Source organism: Abramis brama (genome assembly GCF_963993115.1).
Source record: "Abramis brama genome assembly, chromosome: 6".
NCBI classification, from domain to species: Eukaryota; Metazoa; Chordata; class Actinopteri; order Cypriniformes; family Leuciscidae; genus Abramis; species Abramis brama.
This window is the reverse complement of record NC_139968.1, coordinates 25,087,295-25,114,555: the sequence shown is the minus strand read 5'-3', so window position 1 is coordinate 25,114,555 and position 27,261 is coordinate 25,087,295. Positions and strand designations below refer to the sequence as shown.

The 27,261-nt window shown below is 37.8% G+C and overlaps 2 protein-coding genes across 2 annotated transcripts in view; both read right to left on the bottom strand.

The window, feature by feature from the left end:
• Positions 1-10,467, bottom strand: part of ahr1b (aryl hydrocarbon receptor 1b) — a 51,082-nt gene extending 40,615 nt beyond the window's left edge. The window contains exons 1-2 of the mRNA XM_084117416.1: positions 9,800-10,467; positions 7,971-8,158 (exon numbers count right to left, since the gene is read on the bottom strand). Coding sequence (XP_083973542.1) covers positions 7,971-8,158; positions 9,800-9,840 — 229 coding nt within the window. The 5' untranslated portion in view covers positions 9,841-10,467. The remainder of the gene's footprint in view (positions 1-7,970; positions 8,159-9,799) is intronic.
• A 5,609-nt stretch (positions 10,468-16,076) lies between these two features.
• The window catches only part of ahr2 (aryl hydrocarbon receptor 2), a 59,236-nt gene continuing 48,051 nt past the window's right edge, over positions 16,077-27,261 (bottom strand). The window contains exons 3-11 of the mRNA XM_084117415.1: positions 25,181-25,305; positions 23,606-23,695; positions 21,178-21,298; positions 20,741-20,880; positions 20,316-20,518; positions 20,098-20,207; positions 19,782-19,923; positions 17,950-19,699; positions 16,077-17,173 (exon numbers count right to left, since the gene is read on the bottom strand). Of these exons, the coding sequence (XP_083973541.1) occupies positions 17,066-17,173; positions 17,950-19,699; positions 19,782-19,923; positions 20,098-20,207; positions 20,316-20,518; positions 20,741-20,880; positions 21,178-21,298; positions 23,606-23,695; positions 25,181-25,305 (2,789 nt within the window). The 3' untranslated portion in view covers positions 16,077-17,065. The remainder of the gene's footprint in view (positions 17,174-17,949; positions 19,700-19,781; positions 19,924-20,097; positions 20,208-20,315; positions 20,519-20,740; positions 20,881-21,177; positions 21,299-23,605; positions 23,696-25,180; positions 25,306-27,261) is intronic.

Below are 27,261 nucleotides of genomic sequence, written 5' to 3'. Positions count from 1 at the left end.
GAGAGAGAGACGAGGTGTCATGACTGCTATTAGAGATTGTAGATATGGAGAGAAAGAAAGTCAAACAGGTAGATACAAATATGGATGGATGGATAAGATAGATTATCAGGAAGAAACAAAAAGAACAGTGACATACATAGACAAATAGATAGATTGATAGGCAGACAGATGATAGATAGACAGACAAACAGACGATAGAGAGATAGATAGACAAAAGATAGATAGATATACAGACAGAAAGAGTTAGATAGATAGATAGATAGATAGCTATAGACAGACAGACAGACGAACGATCGATCGACAGACGATAAATAGACAGACATACAGAGATAGATAGATAGATAGATAGATAGATAGATAGATAGATAGATAGATAGATAGATAGATAGGTAGACAAAAGATCGACTGACAGATGATAGATAGACAGACAGACAAATAGATAGATAGACAGACAGACAGACAGATGATAGACAAAACATTTAATATAATTAAAATACAAAACATCTTGGGAAGATCATGATCTTGACCCCATCTTTTTTCCACACAGATCATGCGCTCAGCCTGACCTCTGGTCACTGAGTTCAGCAAAGTCTATCAAATCCAATTTAAAAGGCAAAGGAGCTTCTCATCTTCTCATCTTTAACTCCAGGATGTCAGTTAGGCTATTCTGAGTCCTAAGAGAGGTTAAACTCCACCATCTCTGAACAAAAGCCAGCTTTGTTTGCTGTTCTTTGTGCAATTCACCCCTTTAGTAGCTTAAGGGCCCCAATGAGTCAATGCAAGTGTGTTTTGGTGAACAGTAGAGCGTTTCCTGACACACAAACACTAATCCAAGATAAAGACCCTCCTAAAAGGCATTGGATCGGACCACCACGGTGAAAGGAAACAGACACACTTTCTTGAACTGAAGAGAATGTCTAATTTGTCTCTCACTGCGGAGAAAATTCTTGCTATTGTATGAATGGGGCGCCCACCAAACGGCGACGGGGGAAATACAAAAGGACAAAGAAGAAAAAGTGTGCCAATTCAGTCAATTCATGAGAGAAAAAGAAAGAAAGCTTTGGGTATGATGGCACGAGATCTTATAAACACTACTGTACATTAAGACTACAGAAATTCCCCTCATGGCAAAAAACCAAAACAAAACAAAAAAACTATTATTAAATTACTTTTTAATGGTCTGTTATGTAATGTGTATATATCAGATTTAAATGAAGTTATTATAAGTTATTAAATTAAATTACATATATATATATATATAAAAACTATTATATTATAGGATTAAACATATATACACGTGTTTAATTTTAATTAATTATATGAATCAGCATTACATTTTCATTTTATAATTTTTTTAATCAGTTGACAGCCTTATTTAATTTGGTTTTATTTGTCCCACAGTTCCAAACTAAAATGAATTAGGAACATCTGATTTTCCTTTTTTGAAAATGTCATGACATGGCCAATCTTTGTTAAACAAAATGTCGCTGCAAGTGATGTTCGGATGTTACGGTTATATAATATTATGGATTTTCTTGTGCATTCAAGTTAGCGAAACAGTATTTACCTCAACTTCAGAAGCTGTGTAAAGTGTGACATAATCTGCTGTAAAAGCAGTGACAACTAGTCAAGAAGAGATCTTTGCAGAAGACGTTTTGTGGAAAATGTGATCAGAGGTCGGTTTTGGCAAGGAGGCTGATGATTAGAGGAGAGATCTTGTAAAGCTACTAATTGTGCTAATACACTGGACAGACTGGACTAATGTTTATGCTCAGCAGGGATTTCTGTCTTACTCCAAAACATCCGTTTTCACTCCGGATGATTACTTTACTAAGAAAGAGTGGGCGAAGCGTTAGTCAGTCAGTGAGTCTATTCACAATATTTCATATTAACTATTTACTTTCTAAACTCATAAAACAACTCTATACAATACACTTCAATGATATAAAATAATAATAAAAGTAACAATAATTATTAATAATAATAATAATAATAATAATTATAATTATATTTAATATTGCTGTGCCTAATAAGAGAATATGAATTAGTGAATTTGGCATATATAAAAAAAAAAAAAAAAAACACAGAAATGCCTGTCAGTCTTCAAACAAAACAAAACAAAACAAAACAAAACAAAACAAAACAAAACAAAACAAAACAAAACAAAACAAAAAACAACTGACTGCTAGTGTTCAAGCTAAATAAAATAAAGAACAAAACACAAAACAAAAGAAATGCCAGCCAGCGTTCAAACAAAACAAAAAACAAATGCCTGCCAGTGTTCAAACAAAACAAAACAAAACAAAAAACAAAAAAATGCCTGCCAGTGTTCAAACAAAACAAAAAACAAAACATAAAAAAATAAATAAATATTCAACTCTCAACCGCCAAGCTCAACTGTCAACCGCCAAGCTCAACTGTATGATGATAAACACATTTCGGCCATGCAACCCCAACAACGAGCTACTGTGAAAACAAAAATGCCACAAAATCAATAAAACACATATATTGTGATACGTTTTCCCTTGACCTAGGGCATAAGAGTTTAGGACTACATTATCTTGATCTCGGATGGCAAGAATTATCTAAACAAAAAATAAGTAACTCTGAAAAACTATGCCCGCAATGGAAACCATACACATAAATATGATAATCCCTTTAATACGCTTACAATCACAGCGTTGTTTACATCTAAGTGTATTTTAAGCCAAAGATTAAAACAACACAACACTGTTGTTGCGGCATTGAACTAAACAAACCGCAAGCATCTGATTCTCTGGGAATGTCTAATGACACAATGAATCATTCTAATCGGTGCTCGACTAATGAATGCTGGCAAGACATCGACGAGGCAATAAAACGAGGGAATAAATTGACGTGTTTTTATTTTGCGTGTTTAATAAATGTCATAACCATAAGCTTTCCATAAATCAGTAGAGACCTGCCAAGATGGAGTTCACAATCCACTATCCATCATGGCGTAATTAATGTCTTGCTCACTCATCTCCTTTGCTTTCATATGAGTCAGACTTCCCATGATGCAGCCCTTCTGAGACGGACCAGGGAGAGGCACTTTTTGGGGGGTCTTTTTATGCTCTTCAAAATGACCAAAATCATACCCAGTTTTGCTGTTGTACAGTATAGTATGCAAACTGAGTGAACCCATTTGATTCATGTGCATATTTTGCAGTACGCTAGCCATGCATGCTAAATTAATTCACAAATGAACCAAAACTGGAGATGTAACATCCTAGCTAAATCACACCCTTCCATTGTATGTCACATTTCTTTTCCAAGATATCCTTCTGGAATTAAAAATAAGATTATTAAAAAACAGGCAACCTGAGAGAGAGATAAAGAAATAAAAAAAGCACTTTTCAGTGGCTAAAGTTGATCAAAATGAAGAGCTCCTCTGATGCCATCTGGTTCTCAGTCCTAATTCTTAGGTATCTGGCATGCATACAAAGATTAAGGATTGACCTGGCTATACAAATAATCACAAAAAATGGGGGAAATATCTTTCGAAATCGGAATCCCAATGTGGCATTAGAATTAAGCTTTCATGGGTAATTCTAAGTCTAGTCTTTAAAAAAAAATGTTTACTCATTTTTGAAATCGCCAGAATGATTTATTTATTTATTCCTAGAATGATGATTGTTGGACACAGAAGTTTTATTTATTCATTCATTCATTCATTTATTGCCAGAATGACAAATGTTGAAAAATAATAATAATAATAATAATAATATTTTTTTTTAAATACATTTCAAATCCATTAGTGGGAAACCAAACCAAAAAAACAAACAAACAGAAAACTCGCCAACATAACAAAAAAATCAAAGCAAATTTGTCCTAAGTAGTAGGCTACTATTCCTAATGCATGAGACCAATTGAGTGCACGTGAACAGAATTAAAGATATATATAGTAGACTCCAGAATTTAGCTCAATTTCCCAATTCTTGCAGGCATTTTACTGAAAGCTTGAATGTAATATTCACACGTCAGATAGCATTTGCTCTGTTTACTCATAACAAATAATGTTTTATTTACGCATAACAAATTATGTTATGTTTCTCTGAAGGATAGAAGAGAGAGGGGGAATGTTACCGCTGGTTCCATGACCCCGAGTTGAAGACTATAAATAGAGACAGAAAGAGAGAGAAAAAACAATTCTAAGAAGTGCACTAAGAAGATGAGCGAGTCTAATTGGGGTCTTGTTTTAGTCGCCGTCTCTCCGATAACACAGAAAGCTTCCTGAGGCATTATAAGTGCTGCAAACACTGACCTACATTCAGTCATACAAAAGTCCCTCCCTCCCAGATGAGGGCTTCAGAAAGCGTTTACGCTGATCCAGAGTCAGTCGCTAAGCATATTTATCCGACTGTTTCACAAAAAGGTTTAATTTCTCAGTGATTTTGAACATGATTGTAATGACGGATACCAAGTGTCGTTAAAATAAGCCAAAGCATTGTGGAGATACAGCGTCATGTCCATTTTTCCGTGTTCTTCGTCAAATTCATTGAAGAGCTACAAGAACGGTTTAGTCTATCAAAAAGCATTTAATAACTTTTTGCTAGAGGGGTCTGATAATGATCTGAGGCAGTTTTGGTGAAAATCAGACGAAGGGCCCTATCATACCCTGGCGCCGCAAGTGTTTTTTGCTAGCCTGACCCAGTTATCATTTTCACGTCCTGCGCCACGCTTTTTAAATAGCAAATGCATTTGCGCCCATTTGTGCGCCCATGGGCGTGCTGGTCTGAAAACGAGGTGTGTTCTGGCGCATTGTTGGCTATTTTGAGGCAACTAAAATAGACTGCGCCATTGACCAACTGAAACCTGGTCTAAAGTCAATGGCGCAATATATATATTTTTGGTTATTTAAAGAACACGTTAGTAATGTGCGCCTATAAGCGGGTCCACAACGTGCATACACTTTGTCCCGTAGATGGTCTGCTTGTTCGCTTTAACCTGCGCGCACGAGCAGATCCGTTTCCTCTCTGCAAATTCCGTCATGTAAATAGTGAATCCGCCTTGGCGCGAGCAAGCGCAACTGGCTTTTAAAGGGAATGGGAGATGAGACTCTGATTGGTTTATTGCACGTTACGCCCATAAACACACACATTACTCATCAAGAGAATAGGGACAACCCTTTTAGACCATGCGCCGGGAGCGCCGACCATTTTCCCCATCGTTAAACTAGCAAAAGTGGATTCGTACTCGCCCTAAAAGTGCACTTGAGCCATGCGCTTTAGACCACACGCTTAGATCGTTAAATTAGGGCCAGAAGTTCAAAATGGCGGGAAGATTTTTATGACAGAACACAACATCCTAAAATAAAATAAAGTATTTTCTCTTTGTAATTTTTCATTTAAATTTAACTTGCTCCGCTTCTAAAACAACTTTCCTTATTCTGGTGACATCACCAAGTCCTCCCTTCCAACTTCCTGTCATATATAGAGACCTTATTTCACAGTCCAATCAGTTCTGATGAATAAAATCAAGTCTTATATTTGTTTCACTTGGAAATCAACCCATGAATGTTTTTTTTCGTGTGAAAATATTTGAACATAAAAAAGCTCTGAAGCAGTTTTTTCAGTAATGTTTATTAAAGAATATAGTGCCTGTTTATTTCGAGACATCAAACTCCTGTTGGATAGCAATAATAATGCTTGAAAGTAAATTGAATGACAATTCATAATAATTATCCTTGCAATAACATCAACAACATAGTCACTGATGTCGCAACGACTGTAATTGTCAGTGACATCATTGAACAATCAGCCATTGTTATAAAGCAACAACACAAGATGATTCATAAGCGCAGCTACACCCTAGATCCCTCAATCATCCGTTCGTTCGCGTTTGCGTTCACCTGAACGGCCATTTTAAACCCCACTTCCTTAAATAAACACACCCCTCCATTTTATAAATTCTTTAAGCTCGTTATGTTTAATTATTCATGCCTCAGAGGAGGCCCGTTCCCGCAGTGCAGCGCAGCACGTCCACGCTCCATTCCAGAGTCACAGAGACAATGACATATTTTCCCAATAACACTACGATTACAGACGCAAATTTGCTCCGAGTTTGTCATTTGTTGTCTGAGTGGAAAGAAAGAGTTCTCCTTGAGCTGCAGAACTCACACGATCCACCGCCGTAACCGTGTTGACGTACTGTTATGATGTTCCCTTCATAAGATGGAAGGGAAGGACGAATGGACAAACCGGCAACAACGGCTTCGGCAAAAAGCTTTGTGTGTGAATACAGAAAAGGAAGGTTGAAGTGCTGAGGCTGGCGCTTTTCTACGCTCAAACCCCAAAACCAAACAAATTCTACTGCTGTGCTGAGGGAGACGGAGCTTCACAAACGTGACACTAACAAGCAATATAACAAAACAAATCCAATCAGCTTAGGAATGTAAATATGGGAACAGAAATACATATTTAGAAAAAAAAAAAAAAAAAAGTTTATCTGTTTATCTGTCTACCTAAATATCTGCTTGTTTGTTGATTCGTCTGTCTATCTGTGTCTATCTTTTCATTAATCTATATATTAATATTTATTTGCTTATCTCTTTGTTTATCTGTCCGCCCACCTGTCTGTCTATATATCTGTTCATTTATTAATTTACATATTTGTTGTTTATCTTATCTGTTCATTTATATATAAATCAATGTCTTTACCTATCTATCTATCTATCCATCCATCCATCCATCCATCCATCCATCCATCCATCCATCCATCCATCCAACTGTCTGTCTGTCTGTCTGTCTGTCTGTCTGTCTATCTATCTATCTATCTATCTAACTGTCTGTCTATCTATCTATCTATCTATCTATCTATCTAACTGTCTATCTATCTATCTATCTATCTATCTATCTATCTATCTATCTATCTATCTATCTATCTAACTGTCTGTCTGTCTGTCTGTCTGTCTGTCTGTCTGTCTATCTATCTATCTATCTATCTATCTATCTATCTATCTATCTAACTGTCTGTCTGTCTATCCATCCATCCATCCATCCATCCATCCATCCATCCATCCATCCAACTGTCTGTCTATCTATCTATCTATCTATCTATCTATCTATCTATCTATCTATCTATCTATCTATCTATCTATCTATCTGTCTGTCTGTCTGTCTGTCTGTCTATCTAACTGTCTGTCTATCTATCTATCTATCTATCTATCTATCTATCTATCTAACTGTCTGTCTGTCTGTCTGTCTGTCTGTCTGTCTGTCTATCTATCTATCTATCTATCTATCTATCTATCTATCTAACTGTCTGTCTGTCTGTCTGTCTGTCTGTCTGTCTGTCTATCTATCTATCTATCTATCTATCTATCTATCTATCTATCTAACTGTCTGTCTGTCTGTCTGTCTGTCTGTCTGTCTGTCTATCTATCTATCTATCTATCTATCTATCTAACTGTCTGTCTGTCTATCCATCCATCCATCCATCCATCCATCCATCCATCCATCCATCCATCCATCCATCCAACTGTCTGTCTATCTATCTATCTATCTATCTATCTATCTATCTATCTATCTATCTATCTATCTATCTATCTATCTATCTATCTATCTGTCTGTCTGTCTGTCTGTCTGTCTATCTATCTATCTATCTATCTATCTAACTGTCTGTCTGTCTGTCTGTCTGTCTGTCTATCTATCTATCTATCTAACTGTCTGTCTGTCTGTCTGTCTGTCTGTCTGTCTGTCTATCTATCTATCTATCTATCTATCTGTTTTCCTGTCTATCTGTTTGTTTATCTTTCTCTCCACCTGTCTGTCTATCAGTCTATCTATTTTAGTTGTTTAGGTATTCAGTAAGTGTAAACAGCAGACTGTTACCCCTGACCCCGCATTGTGACAATAGTTCTACAACAATCCTGTCAGTCTCAGTTACACACATCCACCCACATCTCGTCCATTAAACACACAAAGTCATCAAGCTCCCCGTGAACTCACCAGAGAAGAAGTTCTTAGCACGCAGGTAACTGACACTCAGACGCAGGATGGAGAGTTTGTCCAGGCTGCTTGTGACCTCGTCGGGAAACGGAAGGAGACTGGCCAGCCGGTCCAACTCGGAGTTCAGCCGGTCTCGATGCCGTTTGGACGGGTTAGACTTCCCCCCTTCAGTTGGGGGCTGCTTCACCCTGAGTACGAGAGCACAATAACCAACTCTTAAAATCACATTCAACAGCGTTTTTCATGACCCCAAAAAGGGTTGCAGGTCTGTTTGGACAGAATCACAGACAACATGAAAATACTGAAGCCACATTCAGAGAGTCCCACGGATTTGCACAAGCTGTTTTTACTAAATTTACTCAGTTGTCAACTTTCCTACTCTACCTGTCACGTTTAATAATTTTGCATATTGTTGGGCCTGTGCTGTTCTCAGTAATACTAATACATTTCAGTGTTTGATTTTAAGGAAATTTATGTGTACCTTAGTTTGTACGAATAATCACATTTAGGTCACCACCCTAATGTAAAAGACACACACACACACACACACATGTTGGGTTTCTATGTTTTATGGGGAATTTACATAGACATCATGATTTTTATACTGTACAAACTGTATTCTATCCTGTAACCCAAAACAAAAATGTCCCCACAAGGACAAATATTTTGGATATTGCCATCTTCATACGGTTTACCTGAACCACACACGACGGCCTGTTAGAAAACATAATTTGTCTGTTACTGTAAATATGATTTACATTATAGATTTCATTATAATAAAAAATTATAATTTTAAACAAAAGACGTCAATAGATCAATTTAAAGATATATGAATTGCAGAAATCAATGCAGAAACTACAGTGATTGGCTAACTGAAATCTTAATAATAAACAAAATATAATGAAAAATATTGTTTACAAATATTAAACCAATATAATTTGTAAATCTATTACTTAAGAGTATAAAACAAGCTCTGAATGGTTTATGCAACACATAATATAAGATTATGATACGTATTTGGTTTACACTTGTGATTTTAAACTCAATAAAAGGTGGCAGAATTATATATAGGCTTATTAAGGTGTTTTATTTCGATTATTATTAAATATTTACCAGTAAATATAACTGTTAGCAATATACATAGGCTAAATCTAGTAAACATGTATTTTTCAAAAAATAATATTCTAATAAAAATGTGACTAAGGCCTATAATAATACGCAAAATATCAATCCACAATAAAATAAACAATAATATTTTAAATACAATATAATGCTATATATAACATATACAGTACATTATATAAAATAAAATATTTGCATGCAGTGCTCATGTTCAGAATTTGGGGGTTTTAACTTATTTTTTGTACCTGATTTTTTATCAAATAATATATTTTGTATGTATTTTTTTATCAAAAATGGAAAACGAAAAGGACAAAACACCTTATATTTGTTGACTAAATGAGCAAGAATGCATAAAAACTATAATATCATTACGCACATACTGTACATTAAAACAAATATCGCAGCACTGGGTTGTAAAACTCGTACCAGTGAAGCTTTGATGACCTTAAATAGAATAATAACTGTAAATATAAATATTTACTTTAGACAGATGGGGCTAGAGAGAAGATTACACATGCGATGTGGGTCAGACGTATATTTTACTATACTGTCGAGTTTTTTTGAGTCAGAAAGACCAACAAAAACTTCAGCAACATCAATTATCAATGAAAATTGTCTGACACAAATTATTTGTTTGTATAATCTAATTATGGACCACAGTGTTCACTGCGCCCACACACACACACACGTTTATTTGTATCACTTACGCTCTTTGCACTGGTTTTCTTCTTTTTCGTCCTGCATACATGTTTAAGGCGTCAGTATAATCCAACTCTTCGGGTCCAATAAATTCAGCCCACGATTTCTAACAGATAGTAAAATCCCGAAGACCCACTCTTTCTACTTAAACAAAAAACTGTAAGAAAAAAATGATTTCTTGTACAGGCAATGAGTATTAAAATTCGAAAATAAATATAATATTTTATCAATTGTGCAAAAAGGCACCCAAAGCTACTGCTACAACATGACCAAACTGCAATTAATATCAGTCCTATAAACTTAAAACGCCAAAAGAGATGCAAAAAGTGTAATTCCTCTTCAAATATATTTCAGCGTTCATAAGAGAAGTGACAGCAGGTCCTCGTTATCATATTCTTCATCCTCAGTGCGGCTGAGTTTGTGTAAACAGCTCTCCAAAGTCATTTGCTTGGTTAAAATAATACATTATAATCTATATTTACACAGAACGGGAAAAATAAACCAAACCCAGAATCATAGCTTCGTGTCTAATTCATTTTTTTTTTTTTTGGCCGAGCTGCTCCACTAAGTCCTCCAACTGCGCGCCCCCGACATCAGCTTGCAGGGGCACGCGCATTTGGTTGACCAGGCAACCGGCACAGATTTGCGCAGGAGCGCGCGCAGAGCATCAGAGGCCACGGCATTAAAGGCAAAGGGGAAAAATCTCCTAGGATACAAGACGTCAGACGTTACGTCTCCCGTGATTGGTCAACGGAGTTCAAATTACGATTTCTAGCTTGTGAATATTAATAAAGAAACGTGACGCTTGGTCATAAGCCTGATGGAAAGGCAGACGTTTGTAATTAGGCGCAACGAATGGAGAAGAAATTGTTTATGAATATTAATGAGATTGCAAGATTACTAATGCTGCGTCTCAATTCGCCTACTTATACTAGGCCTACGCCCTAAAAGTATGTAAGTTACTATTTTTGTGAAGAAAAAGTGCATACCTTTGAGTGTGTAGGCAGTGTAGCAGAAGAGTAGATAAGCTTTGGGACATACTATCACGTCATACAGTTGCGTCTTTAACGGTTGCTCTGTCGCTTAGTTACACGCATCCTGTAGCAAACTGACCTGTCAATCATCTTGTCAAAGATAAAATCCTCCACATTTAATTTCCTACCGTATCGGAGAGAAATGCAGAAGCACGTTGATCTCTCCTCATATTTATGCATAATGATGCATTTAAAAGTTAATGGCCAAACGGATCTTTATAAAAGTCCACATTGATATTGCAGATGAAATATAACACGGATAACAATAAATAAATATTTTCTATCAGGTTAAACTTTGATTAGTCACTCAAACCTTTATCCAAACCTCTCACCGTCGGTCGCGCATATCCGCCATGTTTTGTAGTTTTTTAACACTTTTTACTCGCATTTGTAGTTCCTTCTCCAAAGCGCAGTGGGTTGTGGAGAATATTAGCCTTTAGAGTGTGCACGGATCCACACTTCAAAAATCCATCAGAAATAGTAGACCATCCGGGGACTTCTGGCATACTCTTTTCAACATACTATGCTTTGGGACACACTTATTTTAATCTCACATACTCTTTAAAGGCACAATATGTAACTTTTTTGCTTTAAAAATAGCAAAAATCACTATATCTATGTTATATATATATATTGTTGTGTACTTACATTATCCCGACTGTTTCCAACAACTTTCAAACCAGGAGAAATTTTAATTTAATTCGAAGACACGGCACGTTTCTTTATTTGCGTTTTGTCGCAGTCAATGGCGTCATATCCGCGTTTGTCCCTGGTTTCTGCTCGTGCTGCCATGGCAACCAGAGCTATGAACCAGAGCCCTCTGATAGTAACCAAGGCGACAGACGCAGACAACTGTATAGTTCGCAATGTCTATCTGCACGCTGTTGTTGTTTCGTTCAAACATTATGGACCATGGCAAGCAGACTTTGGATAAAAAAGGAGAACTAAAACGAGAATCAATATCAGCGCGGTGTTTTCGAGATGCCGAGAGCTCCCATAGACAGTATATAAACGAGAGCTCCACGTCCGAGACTTCGACCGCTCCTACATGTACTTTATTAAACAGGTGAGCACATTTACATAAAACTAATCAATGTTATATAGTTCAACAATGATAAAATGTCAGAATATGATCTGTATGTTATTCTAATGTTTATCTAGTTTACTGCTAGTCTCATACAGACAGACTAACACATACATTTCAACACATTCAAATGTAGTTTAGTGTGCTAGTGTAATGTTAGACCAAGTGAAACAGCGCTGCGTTACCTCACAAGTTTAATTTGTCTAATAAACTGACCTGCGAGTTGTAATTCTGCACTTGCGTGTAGTTCGGTAGAATGAAATGTCCATATATTCCTTTTATATCCGCGGGACTCGCGTCGCGTGTGGAGCCGATAGCTGTCTCTTAGCAATCCCGAACTGCTTCATATCACAGTCATGATAAAAACATTGATGTATTCAGTCATCCATAAACATTATTAGATCGGTCGGCTTGACGTTGACGACAAGATCCATAATTCTTAGCAAATGCTGCGTCATCAAACTACGCCTTTGTTATTGTAAATAGGTTAGCGACCCCTAGTGGAGAAAAAATCCCATACTGTACGTTTAAGGATGGATAGTATGAACTGAGACGCAGGGCAAGAATCGCCCGCGAGGCTGTTTAATATCCATTAGAATCCTGGACATTTCTGGCCAATCAGCGGACGGAGCACCTTGCAGGATTTGTTGCAAAAATCGCATCTTCTGTATAGGTTTCTTTTGAAAATCCCTGAAATTAAATACAATAAACATTTAGGCCTAAATAAATATTTTAAAATAAAATAAATGTCGTAAGTTTTTTTTTTTTTTTTAAATATTAGGCTACTAAAAACATAGATAGGCTATAATAATAATAGTAATAATCAGCATGTTGTTTCTGTGAAACAAATGTACGCAATTATTAATAAAATATAAATAATTTAAATGATCGAGTTTACTCCCTAAAAAATTCCTGTAATATTTTAATGGGGTGATATTAATTCGTGAGAACTTTCTGTTTATTAGTTTAGTCATTCATTCCCTATTTACCGTTATTGCCATATTATATGCATCATATCCTTGCAAAGAGGCTCGTTGCAGAGTCAATTCCCTTTTGCAAACTTATGTTATGACGCATCATTTCCTGCTCTTTCAGAAGCGTTTATTGCTGTTCGGCATTTATTGACTATAATGACGGTATTATATAATACTCGTTTATGGACCACAGCAAAATCCCTTCAAGTGCATGCAAGCTAATGACTCTTTCATACACATCTGTTTTATACGCATGTATTTAAAGGGCAGTAATGAATAAAAGATGATTCAAAAGTGATTGTAGGCTGTATCTCCCCAATTTTGTTTTAGTTAGGACACCCTATAAAACTGTGGCCAACCACACCAAGTAGTTACAAGAAAACCCATATTATTTCTTTGTTGTTTCGTCAATTGAAGCAACTGAACACGGCAGAACGACTCATTTCAACTCGCCTTCTTAAAAGTTTCATTTTACACTATACAGTACAGTATACATGTATACAGTATACAATTGTAGGCCTACTGGCACACATTCAAAATATATACATTAGCGCCCCCATGTGGTAAACATACGTAAACTCCATCCATCGGTCTGTCTACACTGGTCTACAGCCAAATGTAGTCAATGCTTAAAATTGTTGATTGGCTGTAGTTTTTAAGATACGCTTTTTGGTCAGTATCCGACCATTGGGAATGGCGGAGGAGAAGTGAGTAATAAAGGAAAGGGATCTCAATTTAAACCAGAAATGACTTTGAGGCCCCGTTTACACATGGTATTATGATGCGTTTTGGTTGTATCTATCTATCTATCTATCTATCTATCTATCTATCTATCTATCTATCTATCTATCTATCTATTGTCCATTTAAACAGATGTCCAATAAAATGACCAGCTAAAGCCATTGAGTCATTGACCCCCGTTTAATATTATAAACATATCAATAATGAGAGGCACAAAACAAAAATTAATCAATTGATAATACAAATACAGAACAAACAAAAGCTATATTTTATATATATAATATAGAAGTGTGTGTATAACTTTTATTTGTGGGACATCCATTTGCGTATAAATTTTACAGTTGTGCAGAAGAATGTACAAAAAAAGATATATAGTAGCCTACACATAAAAGCATTTACATTGCTGGGTGCACAAGCAAAGAAACAAACATATAATGATACAACAAACAAACAAAGATACTGCATTTAAAGAGAGGCGTCACAAACATGTTACTCAAGACACGGGCATCTGAAGAGTATTTCTTCCTAAAGGATTTGAAGTTTAGTGGTGAATGGGGAGGACGTCCTAATATGTATGAATTTTTTTTATTCTATTTTTTGGCACAAGGGCGAGTTCAATGCAGAGGTCGATTATTGGTGTTTTGTCCACTGTGAACCAATTTTAATTAATGCCATTTTGCAGGTACAGCAAATAAACCTTGTCTAGTAACAAATTACTAATATTTAGGCATCTTACTGAAGTCATAAACATGATACTAATAGTCTAATAGTTTCTTAAGCAGATGGACAGGATTAAAGCGACAAATAATCTGTCTGTCATCACTAAAAAGCCAAACTGCAGTTTAAAAAATATCTAATCTCAAATAGGCCTACAGTGGTTCTCAACTGGTGGGTCGCCGCCCAAAAAATTGAGTCGCAGGTCTGTTTTGATTAGGAAAATATGACCCAAACACCACAATGCGTTTTAAACGGCGAACGACTGCAGGAATTGATATTGTTTTGAATTTAATATCAAATTAACATTATTATAAAACACCATTAAGGGCATTTAAGTAAGTACAAATGTTCGTTTTCAATTTCACACAAGTGTGAAAAAATTCAATTGCGAGTATTTGAGATGCATTAAATACTAACTATGAATAAAATGGCATCTCCGCTATATAAAGCTATTAAACATTTGATTGAAATGACATTTGTATGATAAACGCCACTGTAAAATCTGAAGCAAAACCACTTGAGAACCACTACATCATTGTGGACGGAGCTTTATCGCGTCGAAGGACATGGCGTGAAATATATTTTAAAGCATGAAAAGGAAAATCAGAGCAAAACAAATCCATCGCTTTTATTTGTGCGTAATCTGTCAACTTTACAAACTGATAAACGGATCAATTAGCCAACTGATCATCCATCAATCAAACGACCATTTAGCGATTTACTAACCTCCTCTGTTAACCAGCAGACATCTAGCAATAAAACACAGAACGCTCTAACATTACATCAAAGCCAGCTCCTTTAGCTTTCGGTACAAACGAAACGAAAGGGAGAAAAAGTCACTAATCTCAGAAAATGAAAGCAGTTTTAAGGCACTTAAGACGACAAACGGGGAGAATGCGTGTCCTGTAACTCTTGAACTGTGAGGCTATGTACAACACTCAGCAAACTAGCATAATCGATTCCGTCTATGCTAACAACAACCAGTTGTTAAAAACTTTGCTTCTCAGATTCAATTATAGCTGCCATTTCAATTCCTTTCCTCCTCTGCAAGCCACAAGCATTTCATCCAAAGAGAGTGAAAACGGGAGGGAATAAGTGAAATATCCTTTGGGGAGAAAGAAATTAAGGCACACAGTGTTCCCATTTCAGATGATGAAAGGAAAAGGCTTCGGGTGCACGAGTTTGTGGTATATATATATATATATATATATATATATTTGCTGTTATTATCACACCAAACTTTCTGTTCTTACTGCAGGGTGAAAGAACAAATCTCAGAAGCAACAGCTGTCCAAAACACAAGTTTCTACAAGAAAATTAAGGTAAAAAGCCTTTTCAAAGGGTATAGCGACCCTTTTTTAAAAAACAATAAAACCAATCAGTCATAATTCCGCAGCTACGAGAAATCTCATACAAATATGTTTTGGTATATTTACACATTCAAAATGCTGAATCAAATGGCTTTAAATTCTTCAAAAAAGAAAAAAAAAGGGTCTCAAAGTGGTCTACAAACTTTGGGCCTATTTCACGAAACAGCAAAGGAACACATTTCTGTGTAAATTGCATTCAATTCTATGCGTACAATTCACACAGGAATAGTTTTACGAACGATTCACAGAAATCGAACACATTCTGTACACTGTACTTCTAAACTTTTTGGCTGCTGCTGTATCTCCTGACTGACCAAGAACGACACTATAGACGAGTAAAGAAGTCATTAAAATTTCACTGTGGCCGACTAATATTTACTTTTGTTTGGGATCCTTCTTGATGACTAGTCTGTGATGTCTTCTCAGAACTCCCTCTTTTTCTCTTACTATATCTTACCTTTCCTCTGGAGGCAGGATACGCTGGCTCCTGTGATTCATGGCACGCAACACGATTTAAGAATTACTATTATTCTTCTACATAAGCGAACAGAAAGCAAGAGTGTCATCAGCAAATTAAAAGCGGAAAAAAATGGCTCAATGGCATTTCCATAATTTCGATTATATGCATACAAAAGTACAAAAGACGATTATTAAACAAAAAACTGAACAAGTAAATGATAAGCAATAACATTCAGATATTGTTGTAATACACATGAAACATATGCTTAAGGCAAGCATAAACGGGTGGCAAGAGCAGACGGTACTTAAGAGGGTATCGTGTACTGTTTCATTTTTACTCCTTGAATGGAAAAAGTGTTGTGTAGCAGAAACGGGGACATATTTTCTCGGACTATTGATTTCGGTGGTGTTTTTTCTTTACCTCAGAATCTCGTCCCTGTAATTAAAAGGTTGCTCCATTCCTTCTGCATACTTCATAAATGAACTCTAGGCTTTCTCGCGCACACACATATACACAAACACACACTTGCTCACACACCTCTCCTTGCCATTACACTCTCTATCCCACTCCAGAATGGCGAAAAAAAAGAAGAAGAAATCCAATCAGGGATGAAAGGACATGCTTAAAAAAAATAAATATGAACTTTCTTTTACTGCTTATTTCTCATCAGAGAGGGTGTGAATAAGTAGATAAGTGTGAAAGAATGTGTGGTAAAAACTGCTTTTAAAGCTCTGTAATGTCTCGTAGGTTTTCAACCCAGAGTGTCATCAGAAGCGGATGCATCTCTCTCGAAGGGACAAACAAGTTGCTGTATTTATGTGTGCGTTTTTTTTTCCCTAGAAACAGGCACTGCGCTGTTGATGTGTTAGTCGCTGCATTGGGTGGGATCTACCACTAATAGTCACAGCAATTGCTTTGGTTGTTCTCGGAAAAGTAGGTGGTTCCGTTGGCCAGTGAGGGAAAGAGGTACGCTCCTTTCTCCTCAAGTGGACGGTTTGGAATCTGTGAAGGGACAAAATTGAAACCATTAAAGGAATGTTTTGTCCATTCCATGGTAATAATGTCATGATATTCATTATGTTGTGCATGGAAAAGAATTTAAAGCAGAACTCTCTACATTTTGAACTTTTGCACCCAGCCTGTGGTTACTGACATTTTGATGTCTTCCTTTACTATTCAGGGTTTTGTACATTTTATGAAAACATAATTCATATTCAAAAGAACTTTAACTAACTTTAACTAAGACAATGGTTTTGTCTTATCCAAGACAAAATCTTAACAGCATTTTTTTTTTTCATATCTAAGCAAAATGGACAATATAACTGAAATATACTGAAATTAATCAAAATTGAGAGCTTTTATATTAGAATTGAATTACATCAAGAAATATGTTTAGACCACAATTTGAAACAAATTGACTGAGCACACTGTGAATAGATTCATCTTGAGTATCTGTCCACCTCAGAAGCTCTAGACTTCTTCAAAAATACTTCACATGGTGACAAAAGTAAAATCCCAAAACTGTTCTTTCCCACAAAGACTTGTGACTGGTGGTAGAGCTGAGATAACCCAACCCGTAAAAAAAAAAAAAGCCCTGGATGTGTGATGACACATTAAGCCTGGGGTAAAAACCGGGCAGTTACGCTATTCTCAACAAACTTCAAGACTCAATCTAAAAATAGGGAGTGAGCACACACGTGTTTGCTTTGATCGGAGATCTAGAGAGCACGGTAGTTTAAAGTTATAATTATACAATGGATTAAATTAGTACAGTTTACCTGTGTCTGGCCATTGCACGAGAGATACTGCTGAGCAAGTATGTTATCTGGAGTTAATCCAAGTGGGACTTGACAGGCCATGGGACTGATGTTGGTGTCCTCCTGTGGGATGACCGGCGTGTCCACGATTGACTCGCTAGGACCTCTCTGGTAGTAACAAGATTCTTGTGTAGGACTCTGGGTAATCAGACCTTTAGCCCTCTGGCAGGATGACATTGAAGATACTGGATTGGCAGAACCATACTGCATCCCATTCAGCGAGGGTTGAGGCGTGCTTGTGAACATGCAGCTGTTGGGGTTCTGCTGAGGATAGACGCCATTTGCAGTTGTCTCGGGCAGGAATCCTTGTGCGTTTGTGTGCGACAACAGTCCAATCAGGTCTCTTTGAAAGTCTTTCACTTGGCCGATGAAGCCCGTCATATTCTGATGCCCGCTGGAAAATGATTTAGGGACCTGCGGAGTGGTAGGCTGGGATTTCTGCCAGGCAGGCAGTCCTGGATTGGCAGGATTTTGAGTGTGAAGAGAAAACTGTCCTTGTAAGTGGGTAGTTGGGCCAGAGTGCAGTCCTGCATCTTGTGAACCTGAAACGTTATGGCCGCAAGAGTTCAGCAGGTTATCCACCATATTGTTGCTGTCGGACACCCACTGAGGGTTCTGACTGATTGACGGCTGTTGGGGAAGTGAATTCTGGAAGCCTATCGGCAGGGTGGAAGTGCCCTGCAATAGAGGGCTTTGAAGAGGGAGAGTCATTGAGTTGGGATGGGGCTGGTTTCCAGTCTGTAGGTTTCTCTGGCCACATGGCACCATTCCGTTCTCTTGCACGGCACCTTGCAGACCAAGCCTGACTTGGCTCGACTGCTGACTACACTGCATGGCAAGAGCAGGATTAAACATGATGTTATTATTGCTGGGCATATTTGGGGTTGTCTGGTCTAGTCCAAATGATTGGACGAAAGTGTCGCCAGGTAAAATCTGTGGCCCCATATGGGTGAGCTTGGCCATCCCTCTTCCAGGGCTACTGGCATCCACTCCATCCTGGATGTTCATTCCGATGAACTCACCCGGACCTTGAGATCCGACAAGCATCCCTGCCTGGCAGTTGAATGCCTGGTTAGCAGCCAAGTTATTCTGTAACTCCGGCACCTCAACAAATAGACCCTGGTCCTTTAGCTGTTCAGGCAATTGAACACCACTTTCCTTGAAAAGTGCATCCTCGACATAGGAGAGGATGTCGTTGGTGAGGATTTTGTTAAGATCCATATCGTTGTTGTAGTTCATCCTGAGCAGAGTGTTCTCCCACTCCTTCAGCTCCAATTTGTCCACATCAAAATCCTGAAGGTTGTCGCAAAAAGTGGTGTCCCCGATAATCTGCTGCAAGGTTTCCATCATGTCCTTTACCACACCTTCCTCCTTTATCTCAGCTACAGTGTTTGTGGCTGACGGCTGCCAGGTGTTCCCAGGGACATTGAGCAGGGCGTGGCTATCCCTGAAAGCCTTGTCAAGCGTAAACTGTGAATTGGGGTCATTGTTCTGGTTGTAGATAGAAAGATCCTGGTTCAGCATGGAGCCAAGAATAGAATCTGGGTCCAGAGATGGAGGTTTGTTTATCTTCTGGGGTTTGCTCTGATTTTGAATGTCAGTGATGATGTCCAGTGTGGGGCCAGTCTCATACAAGACACCCTCACCAGTGGTGCAGTTAAAGGGTAGCTGCAACTTCCTTTGACTGAGGTGTTCCTCACCCTCCTCATTTCTACAAAATACAGACTATATTTATTAGAAAAACAAGGAGATTAGCTCAGCAACGACATTACTAAAAAGCAGGTTTTACTTACGTTAGTGCTCTCTGTCGAACAATTATGAAGTCTGGCCTTCCTCCTTTATAAACAAGCCTAGCATTGGACTGCACCCAGATCCATGTACCCCATTTCGAGAGAAGTCTGAAGACGGTTAAACCACTTTCTCCTGTCTTTATCACTATGAGAGAAAGTAAGAGAAAATATATATTTTAAAAGGTCTTCTATATAAATCAAACTGATAGTCTTATGGAGGTCATAAACTCAACTCATCCAAAAGCCAAGTTGAACATCTAAGAATGGACTTGGCTTTGATTTAATAGTAAATACTTGGTCAAGGTCTGATATAACTCACTTCTGACATGGTTGTCTGCACAGTACATCATGTCAGCAGCGTGAATGAACTGATAACCGGACCCTCTCATACACAGCTCAATCTCAGTGTAGCCAAGAACCACCTTCCCTCTGCAAAATGAGAAATAGATAGGAAAAAATGTTAACACTGTTTATACCACTTCCAAGAAATGTATTGGCCCAATCTGATGCTGTCTTTTACTTCAGACTCAAAACTACCTTGTGTCAATACCCAGGGGTGTGAAGTCCAGCTTGTGTTTGGTTTGGAAAAGAAGAGTCTTGCTTCTGATTTCCAAGATTGAGGGTGGCTGGAGGGGTGTGGCTATGACAAAAAGAGCCAGCTGAGGGTGGGACAAGGTCCCATCTTCCACCACTTTGTTTTGCCCATAGAGATATTTCAGCCTCCCCTGGAAGTTCAGGGCCTTAGGGGCAAAGGGAAGGACATGAAAGTCATTTTAGCCCCATGAGGGTCCGACACACAGTAAACAATCCACAGCAGATTTATTTACACAGCTGTTGCTGTTACTGCATCGTGTACACAGAAAATCAAACATGGTTGAATATAGCACAAAGTGTTCATCTAAAAATATATAAATTTTGGTTTAGACTGGCATAAAGGTGTAATAGACATCTAGGATGTTTACCAAGAAGCCTGATGAGTTGTCAAGGAGGCACCGGAATCGGCAGCAGAAGCTTCGCTCCAGGAAAGATGAGTTTTCTGGAGGGATGTGTTGAGGGTTGTAGTTTACCATGTCTCTGGTAATGTCACTGCTGCTCTGCATTGCTGAAGACCAATTGGTTTTGCCAAACAAAAGAGGAAAACAGTGATGTAATCGGCTGTGAATCAATACCTGTGTTCATCACCCTGGGTTTATATAAGGCTCCACAGGCTAAATCTGAACTGATCCTCCGACAGCTTGTTCTCCACAAACATACTTCCTTGACTCAGTAATGATGACAGCAGAAATCTGCTCATTGACAAAATATTCAGGGCTGGGCACCGCAGTAAATGCTGACGACATCTTACCAGGAACTCACTGACCCTATTTGAACACCAACGTTAGGGTGAGTTGCTACTAACCATCGGATCCTTCGCTACCATCGCACGAGGTGGGATTGAGAGCGAAGTGTAGTTGTCTGCGGAACATTGCCCGATCGTCTGTATGGATGAGCTCAAATACACTCTGGTGGACCACATCCGACTGTGAAGACAGTGAAAGAGGACATTAATAAAAACATACATGATCACAGGGCATGTTATGCACCCAGCATCTCCTAATAATCCATTCCATTATGAGTGTTTTACTGTTACCATTCAATATGGCAATGTTTTTTCCACTGTCACAAACAAGTTCTCATGTAGTTATTTTCTTTCCATTATGTAATTGCAGTGTTTATGCCAATCAAATGCAAAAAAATGGAAAGTATATTCTATTGTGGTGGCTCATATTTAATGAAAAAGCATTCTCACATTTGTCTCTAGAGTTTAAAAGGAGATCTCAATGTCCATTTTAGCACTGTATTTAATGTATATCAAAAAGTAGATGCTTCCCTCTAGAGGCTTGGCATAGTAACTGCAGCTTGTCTTGCATTTTTCCTTTCGGCCTATGTATTTTCCTCCCTGTGCTCTCTCTCTCTCTCTCTCTCTCTCCCTCTCTCTCCAGACCAGTGAAAACAGGCAAGCTTCTTCTAAGTGCTTGTGCTGTGTGCACGCTAATTGCTGCAGGCTGGACGGTGGGGATGAAAACCAGACAAGGTCCAGAAACCATTCATGACAACTAGTACCAGCAAACACACATTTAAAGGTTAATGAGGACACACAGGATAGGGAGTAGAAAGAAGAGATATTTAAACATATAGAGTAAGTATACACAGATGTTTTTCAACGGGGCACATATGATGTTGAGCCATTCTATAACATCTAAAAATAATAAAATTAAATACTAATATCATTTATAAAACCATATTTTTCAGCCTTTTAATGCATATCATAAATGTATTTGAATAATCGAATCAAACTCCCCATCTAAAGACCAAATTATTGCAATATTCACTTCTACAGTTAACACGTTTCTTAATTTTATGCAACCAACAAAAGGATAGTATATCATAAATATAAAAAATGTTGTCCAGCCCTGTTAAGAACTGAATTTTGAGGAGTGAAAGCACAGAACACTTAACACTATAAAAATGTCAGACACCTACATGATAGAATAATGTAATTAAAAGTATGTGAATAGTTATAAGCGACCTAAGTCACAACAGGTGTTGGCAGTGGGTATGTAATGTATTTATGCATTTATGTGTGCAGGTGGTGCTGCCTGCGTAACCGTAGCGACCTGGACTTGCGTTACATGCTAGAGAGGGAACGTCACACTCTAGGGAAATTGGTTTAGTGAGGAAAAACAGGTACGCAATCACAAGCACACACTATATGTACAGATGCACATCAACAAACACAATGAAACCGCAGGTCTTAATCACATATCATACAGGTGTATATATACATATATTATAAATACATTCTTTAGGTATGCACATACTGTACGTATTGTAATATTTGTGTGTGCCTAGAGCGAGAATGTGTATTTGAGTAGGCATTGTGTAACGTATAGCCTACTTGCTATATTATTGTTGGATGAAAAGCTATTGTTAATATGATCCATACATGCAAACTATATGTACAATACACCACAGGAACACATACATAAGATCTTTCACAGAACTGGCTGCGGTCCACACACACACACACAGACAAACAGGTTTAGCAAGTTCTTTAATGAAGTATCCAAACATTCAATTTGACTCTCTTTGATGTTCTTTTTCTGAGCTTCTCCTCTTTTATAAACAAAACCAAACTATGTTCGATATGCACATCACAGGGTGAAAGAAAACTTAATCGCTAAGCATTTGCAAATATTAGCTTACATCATTTTGAATAAGTCTTCCAAACAGGACAAGGAAGAAAACCTGAACAACATCTGAACAACATTGACTAGTTTGTTCACTATTTAAAAAAAAAAATCCTCATTGACGCCACAGATGTTTAACAGTAAACAAACTATTCCGATTAAGAAATCGAACCCAGAGACGCCTCAGCAATTTTTCACAAACTACTTTCACGCTTCAGTTATGGAACAGTAAGCACCCGTGACCGACATTCGGGCCCACAGAATTATCCTGACGATAAGAGAAATTCATGATTCCTTCAGGGTGAGGAAATACTCAACAAACAAATGAAGAATGATTCAAATGTTTCCAACTCCAGCATAGATTTATCAATTATCAATCGAAACGCAATAGGATTGTTTGAGGCTAGTAAACTAATAATAATTTTTCTTGGTAAACAATACAAAAACAAAACAAGGAAAGGTCGGAAGAGGCCTAGCTTTTGTTTAAGCCACTTACCAGCAATATTTGTGTTGATTATGAAAATTTCAACGTATGACGAGATGCCTATGTTAAATAAAAGCTGTACTTCCTAAAGAAAAGTTTTAAAGCAAACTCACCTGATGGAAGCCCAGGTAGTCCTGTATAGTTGGAGACGAATAAAACACGTAACCTTCGGCGGTGACAACCAGAACAAAGCCATTGAGGGCCTGAAAACAAAATAAGACAAATATGTGTTAAAACATGCTAACAACGAATCGCACGCTAAGTCAAAGCTGTATGGAATGAAATATGTCATAAACAAAAACAGAAAGGTTAGTCCCGGTACACATTGTGCGATTTTGGGCTGTCCCAGACGAAAGATGACCAATCGTGGCTCCTAAACGGTGGTCCTACGTCATACAGTGAGAGGTTCAAAGACGGCTGTTGTCACAGTCTTGCGACCAAAGAAAGCCAGCGATAATTTTCTGACTGTATCAGAAATTTAGCATGATCATCTCACGGTGTGTTTGCTGCTACGACCAACATTTACTGACTAGCCAATAAAAATGCAACATGAAATGGCGTATTGAATTGTAATGGATTGCCGAAATCGCACAGTCTGTAGCAGGAATAATGCGAAACACACAGCGTCTGGGATTGTGAGTGAGTGTAAGACTGTAGATGGGTGGGGGTAATGGGGCCATTTTTCTTCTTTTACATCTTTTTTTTTTTTTTTTAAGTAAACATCCCATGTAATTATCCAGGCTTTTGTTAAGGTGTTGAACATGACAACAGACAGGGGGTGAATATCGCCGCTAGTCACGCACAGGAACCAACAGCCCTCAAACAATGGGGGGAGAGAGAGAGAGAGAGAGAGAGAGAGAGAGAGAGAGAGAGAGAGAGAGAGAGAGAGAGAGAGAGAGAGAGAGAGAGAGAGAGAGAGAGAGAGAGAGAGAGAGAGAGAGAGAGAGAGAGAGAGAGAGAGAGAGAGAGAGACAGAGATGTGGCTAAAAAAGAAACTCACAATATCTGTAGGTGGAAAGCAACATAACATTGCTCAACAGCGGAGAATCTCAATTGCTCAGACTTCATTACATTTCACCAAGCGTGACAACAGCTACAATAAACAAAATGTCAACCCAACTTTCCTTCACGAGTTTATGACATGGAAGCTTAAGTGAAGTGTTTTATTTGAGCGGGTATAGATGGCTACTGTTTATTTTAATATCCTTCCAAGGAATCAGGAAACGATCACACTTTTACCTGCTATGCACACACGCAAACATAATGGGGAACATAATGGGGAATTCTTTGTGCAGCCCATAGTGACAGTTTGCATAAATAAATAACGAGGGAGCAAATGAGAATACACAAAAGTGAGGGACGATTTAGAAAGCATAAAGATGCTTGGCCACGACTTTACCTGAATTGGTAGAAACAGATTTAAGACCCCTGCGAATAGCAAATCGATCTGAACTTAGATTGACGTGGTGAAAGATGGGAAGACCTCCCAGAAGATGATTCTTATCACTCACACACAAACTCACAACAAGATCCGGGCCATTTTAGGTGAGAAATGAGGTGCAAGGTGTTTATAAAATGTGTTAATGTTGAGTGTGAGCGTATGTAAACAAGTGGGAGGTCGTTATGAAGATTCCTGGTAATTCTCAAGAAAAGAGATCAAGGAATTGGTGCATTTTCATGCGTTTTACCTGCAACAACAGGTCCCCCTCTGAGAAACTGACTCCATCCAGACTGGTGGCTGTCTGTCCATTTCCTCCAAATGTCCCTGTCCGGTCACTTAGCCATCCATTTCCTCCTGTCTTTTTGACTGTGGCTAAAGCAAAGAGAGAGAGAGAGAGAGAGAGAGAGAGAGTATGGTTACTAAAAGGTTACCATCATGAATGTCATTCTGTGCCGGTTTGATAAGGAGATTGTTTTTGTAAGATTTAAACCATTCTTTCAGACAAATAATATGAAATAATCCATTACTTCAAAATAGTCCATCACCATGGATGGAGACAAGCCAAAAAGCATTCAAATAAAATAACTTTACAGGATTTTGAGCTATGTGTTTACAAAAAATTTAAAAGTTGGCACCAGCAATTCATCATTAAAGTTGTACATTTTGCTGAAAAATCTCTGAAAACATCACATGACCAAGCAGAACGTCACTACCCTTCCACTGTGAACTCAGGAAGAAACTAGGACTAACATGATCAATCATGTCATCAACAGTTTCCTCTCCAGATGTCTTGACTATGTATATTTTTGTTGTTTTTTATTACTTGCCTTCTCACTCTCAACATGTACCAAGCAAAAATGTTTTGGAAAACAAAGGCCATTATAGTCAAATTTACAAGGTGCTAGTCAATTAAACAAATTGTTTATTAGCTAAAGCTTCTTTTGCTGAACATTTGAGTCTTGCCCATTTTGGTTACAACATCAACATCGCGTCCAAGGGCAACTAAATGTACTAACATGTTACAAATCAATAAGGAACCGCTGAGGTAAACAATGAAGTAAACTATGAGGCAAAGCCAGTGGTAAAATCTGATGTAAACTGAAGTCTGAGGAAACATTTCAAGTCAACTGAGGCAAAATGTGAAGTAAGCTCTAATGCAAACCTGCAAGGTAAAATGTAAAATGTGTAAAATGTGTAAAGTAAATTGATGAATTTATTGAGGTAAAATATGAGGTAAATCATGTAAACTTAAGTTTGAGATTAAATGAGAAAAAAAACTGGCAAACTCTGAGGTGAAAAAAAAAAAAAAAGTCAGTCATGAGGTAAATGTGAATTAAAGTTTGAGACTTTAATGAGTTAAAAGTGAGCTCTAAAATAAACCTGTAAGACAAAAAATGAAGTAAACATGCAAAATCAGAGATAAATATTGAGATAAACTGAGGTCAAATCTTTGATGAACGGAGGTAAAATATGAGGTAAATGAGATAAAAATCTGTGGTGAAGCTAAAAAGTAAGGTAAAATGAAAAGTGAGGTAAACTCTTAAGTAAATTAAAATAAAATATAAGGTAACTCTGATGTAAACTCTTTGGTAACCCACTACCTTTAAGGTAAAATACGAGGTAAACGTTGTGGTTAACTCTGATGTAAAATCTGAGTTCACTTCTTGAAGCATGACCACACTGAACATGTGACAGAGACTTTTTTTTATTCCTGCTCTCAGAGAGAGAGAGAGAGAGAGAGAGAGAGAGAGAGAGATTTCAACACTTTCACAGCGCACAGGACGTCTGAACAGACACACACACCAACGCTCTCACTTCACACACTGCAATTTTATGTGTGTGAGGAAAAACAGTTTTCTAAAAGTGTACAAAAGAACCTCAACTGGCATCAATAACTGATATATCACATCTCTAATGTTTATCGTCAAGTACGTGTTAGACTTTAGTTGGGAGGTTTTTTTGTGTGTGGAAATGTCTAGAGCTAGGCTAACGCTGAGCTAACATAAGCCAGTGGGTGCGGCTCGCTAAGCCATTTCCTCCCTGACCGGCGCAGATGCCTTGCTATTTCTAGACCTTATCAAAAGCTCTCTATCGTAACCCTTGGAGGAGAAAAAAAAAGAAGGCAGGGGAAAAAAAACGAATAAGAAGAAGTGGAGGAGGGGAAAGAACAGCGTTTTTCTGCTAAGCACCAAAAATATCTCCCCACAGGACACAGATGTTGAGAGATTATTTGGCGAGGGGAAAAGCCGAGGCAAACTCAAACCACTTTAAACATGGACTGCTGATCGGTCTGGCAGTTTAAATTGCAAACGAATGTAAAAAAAAACA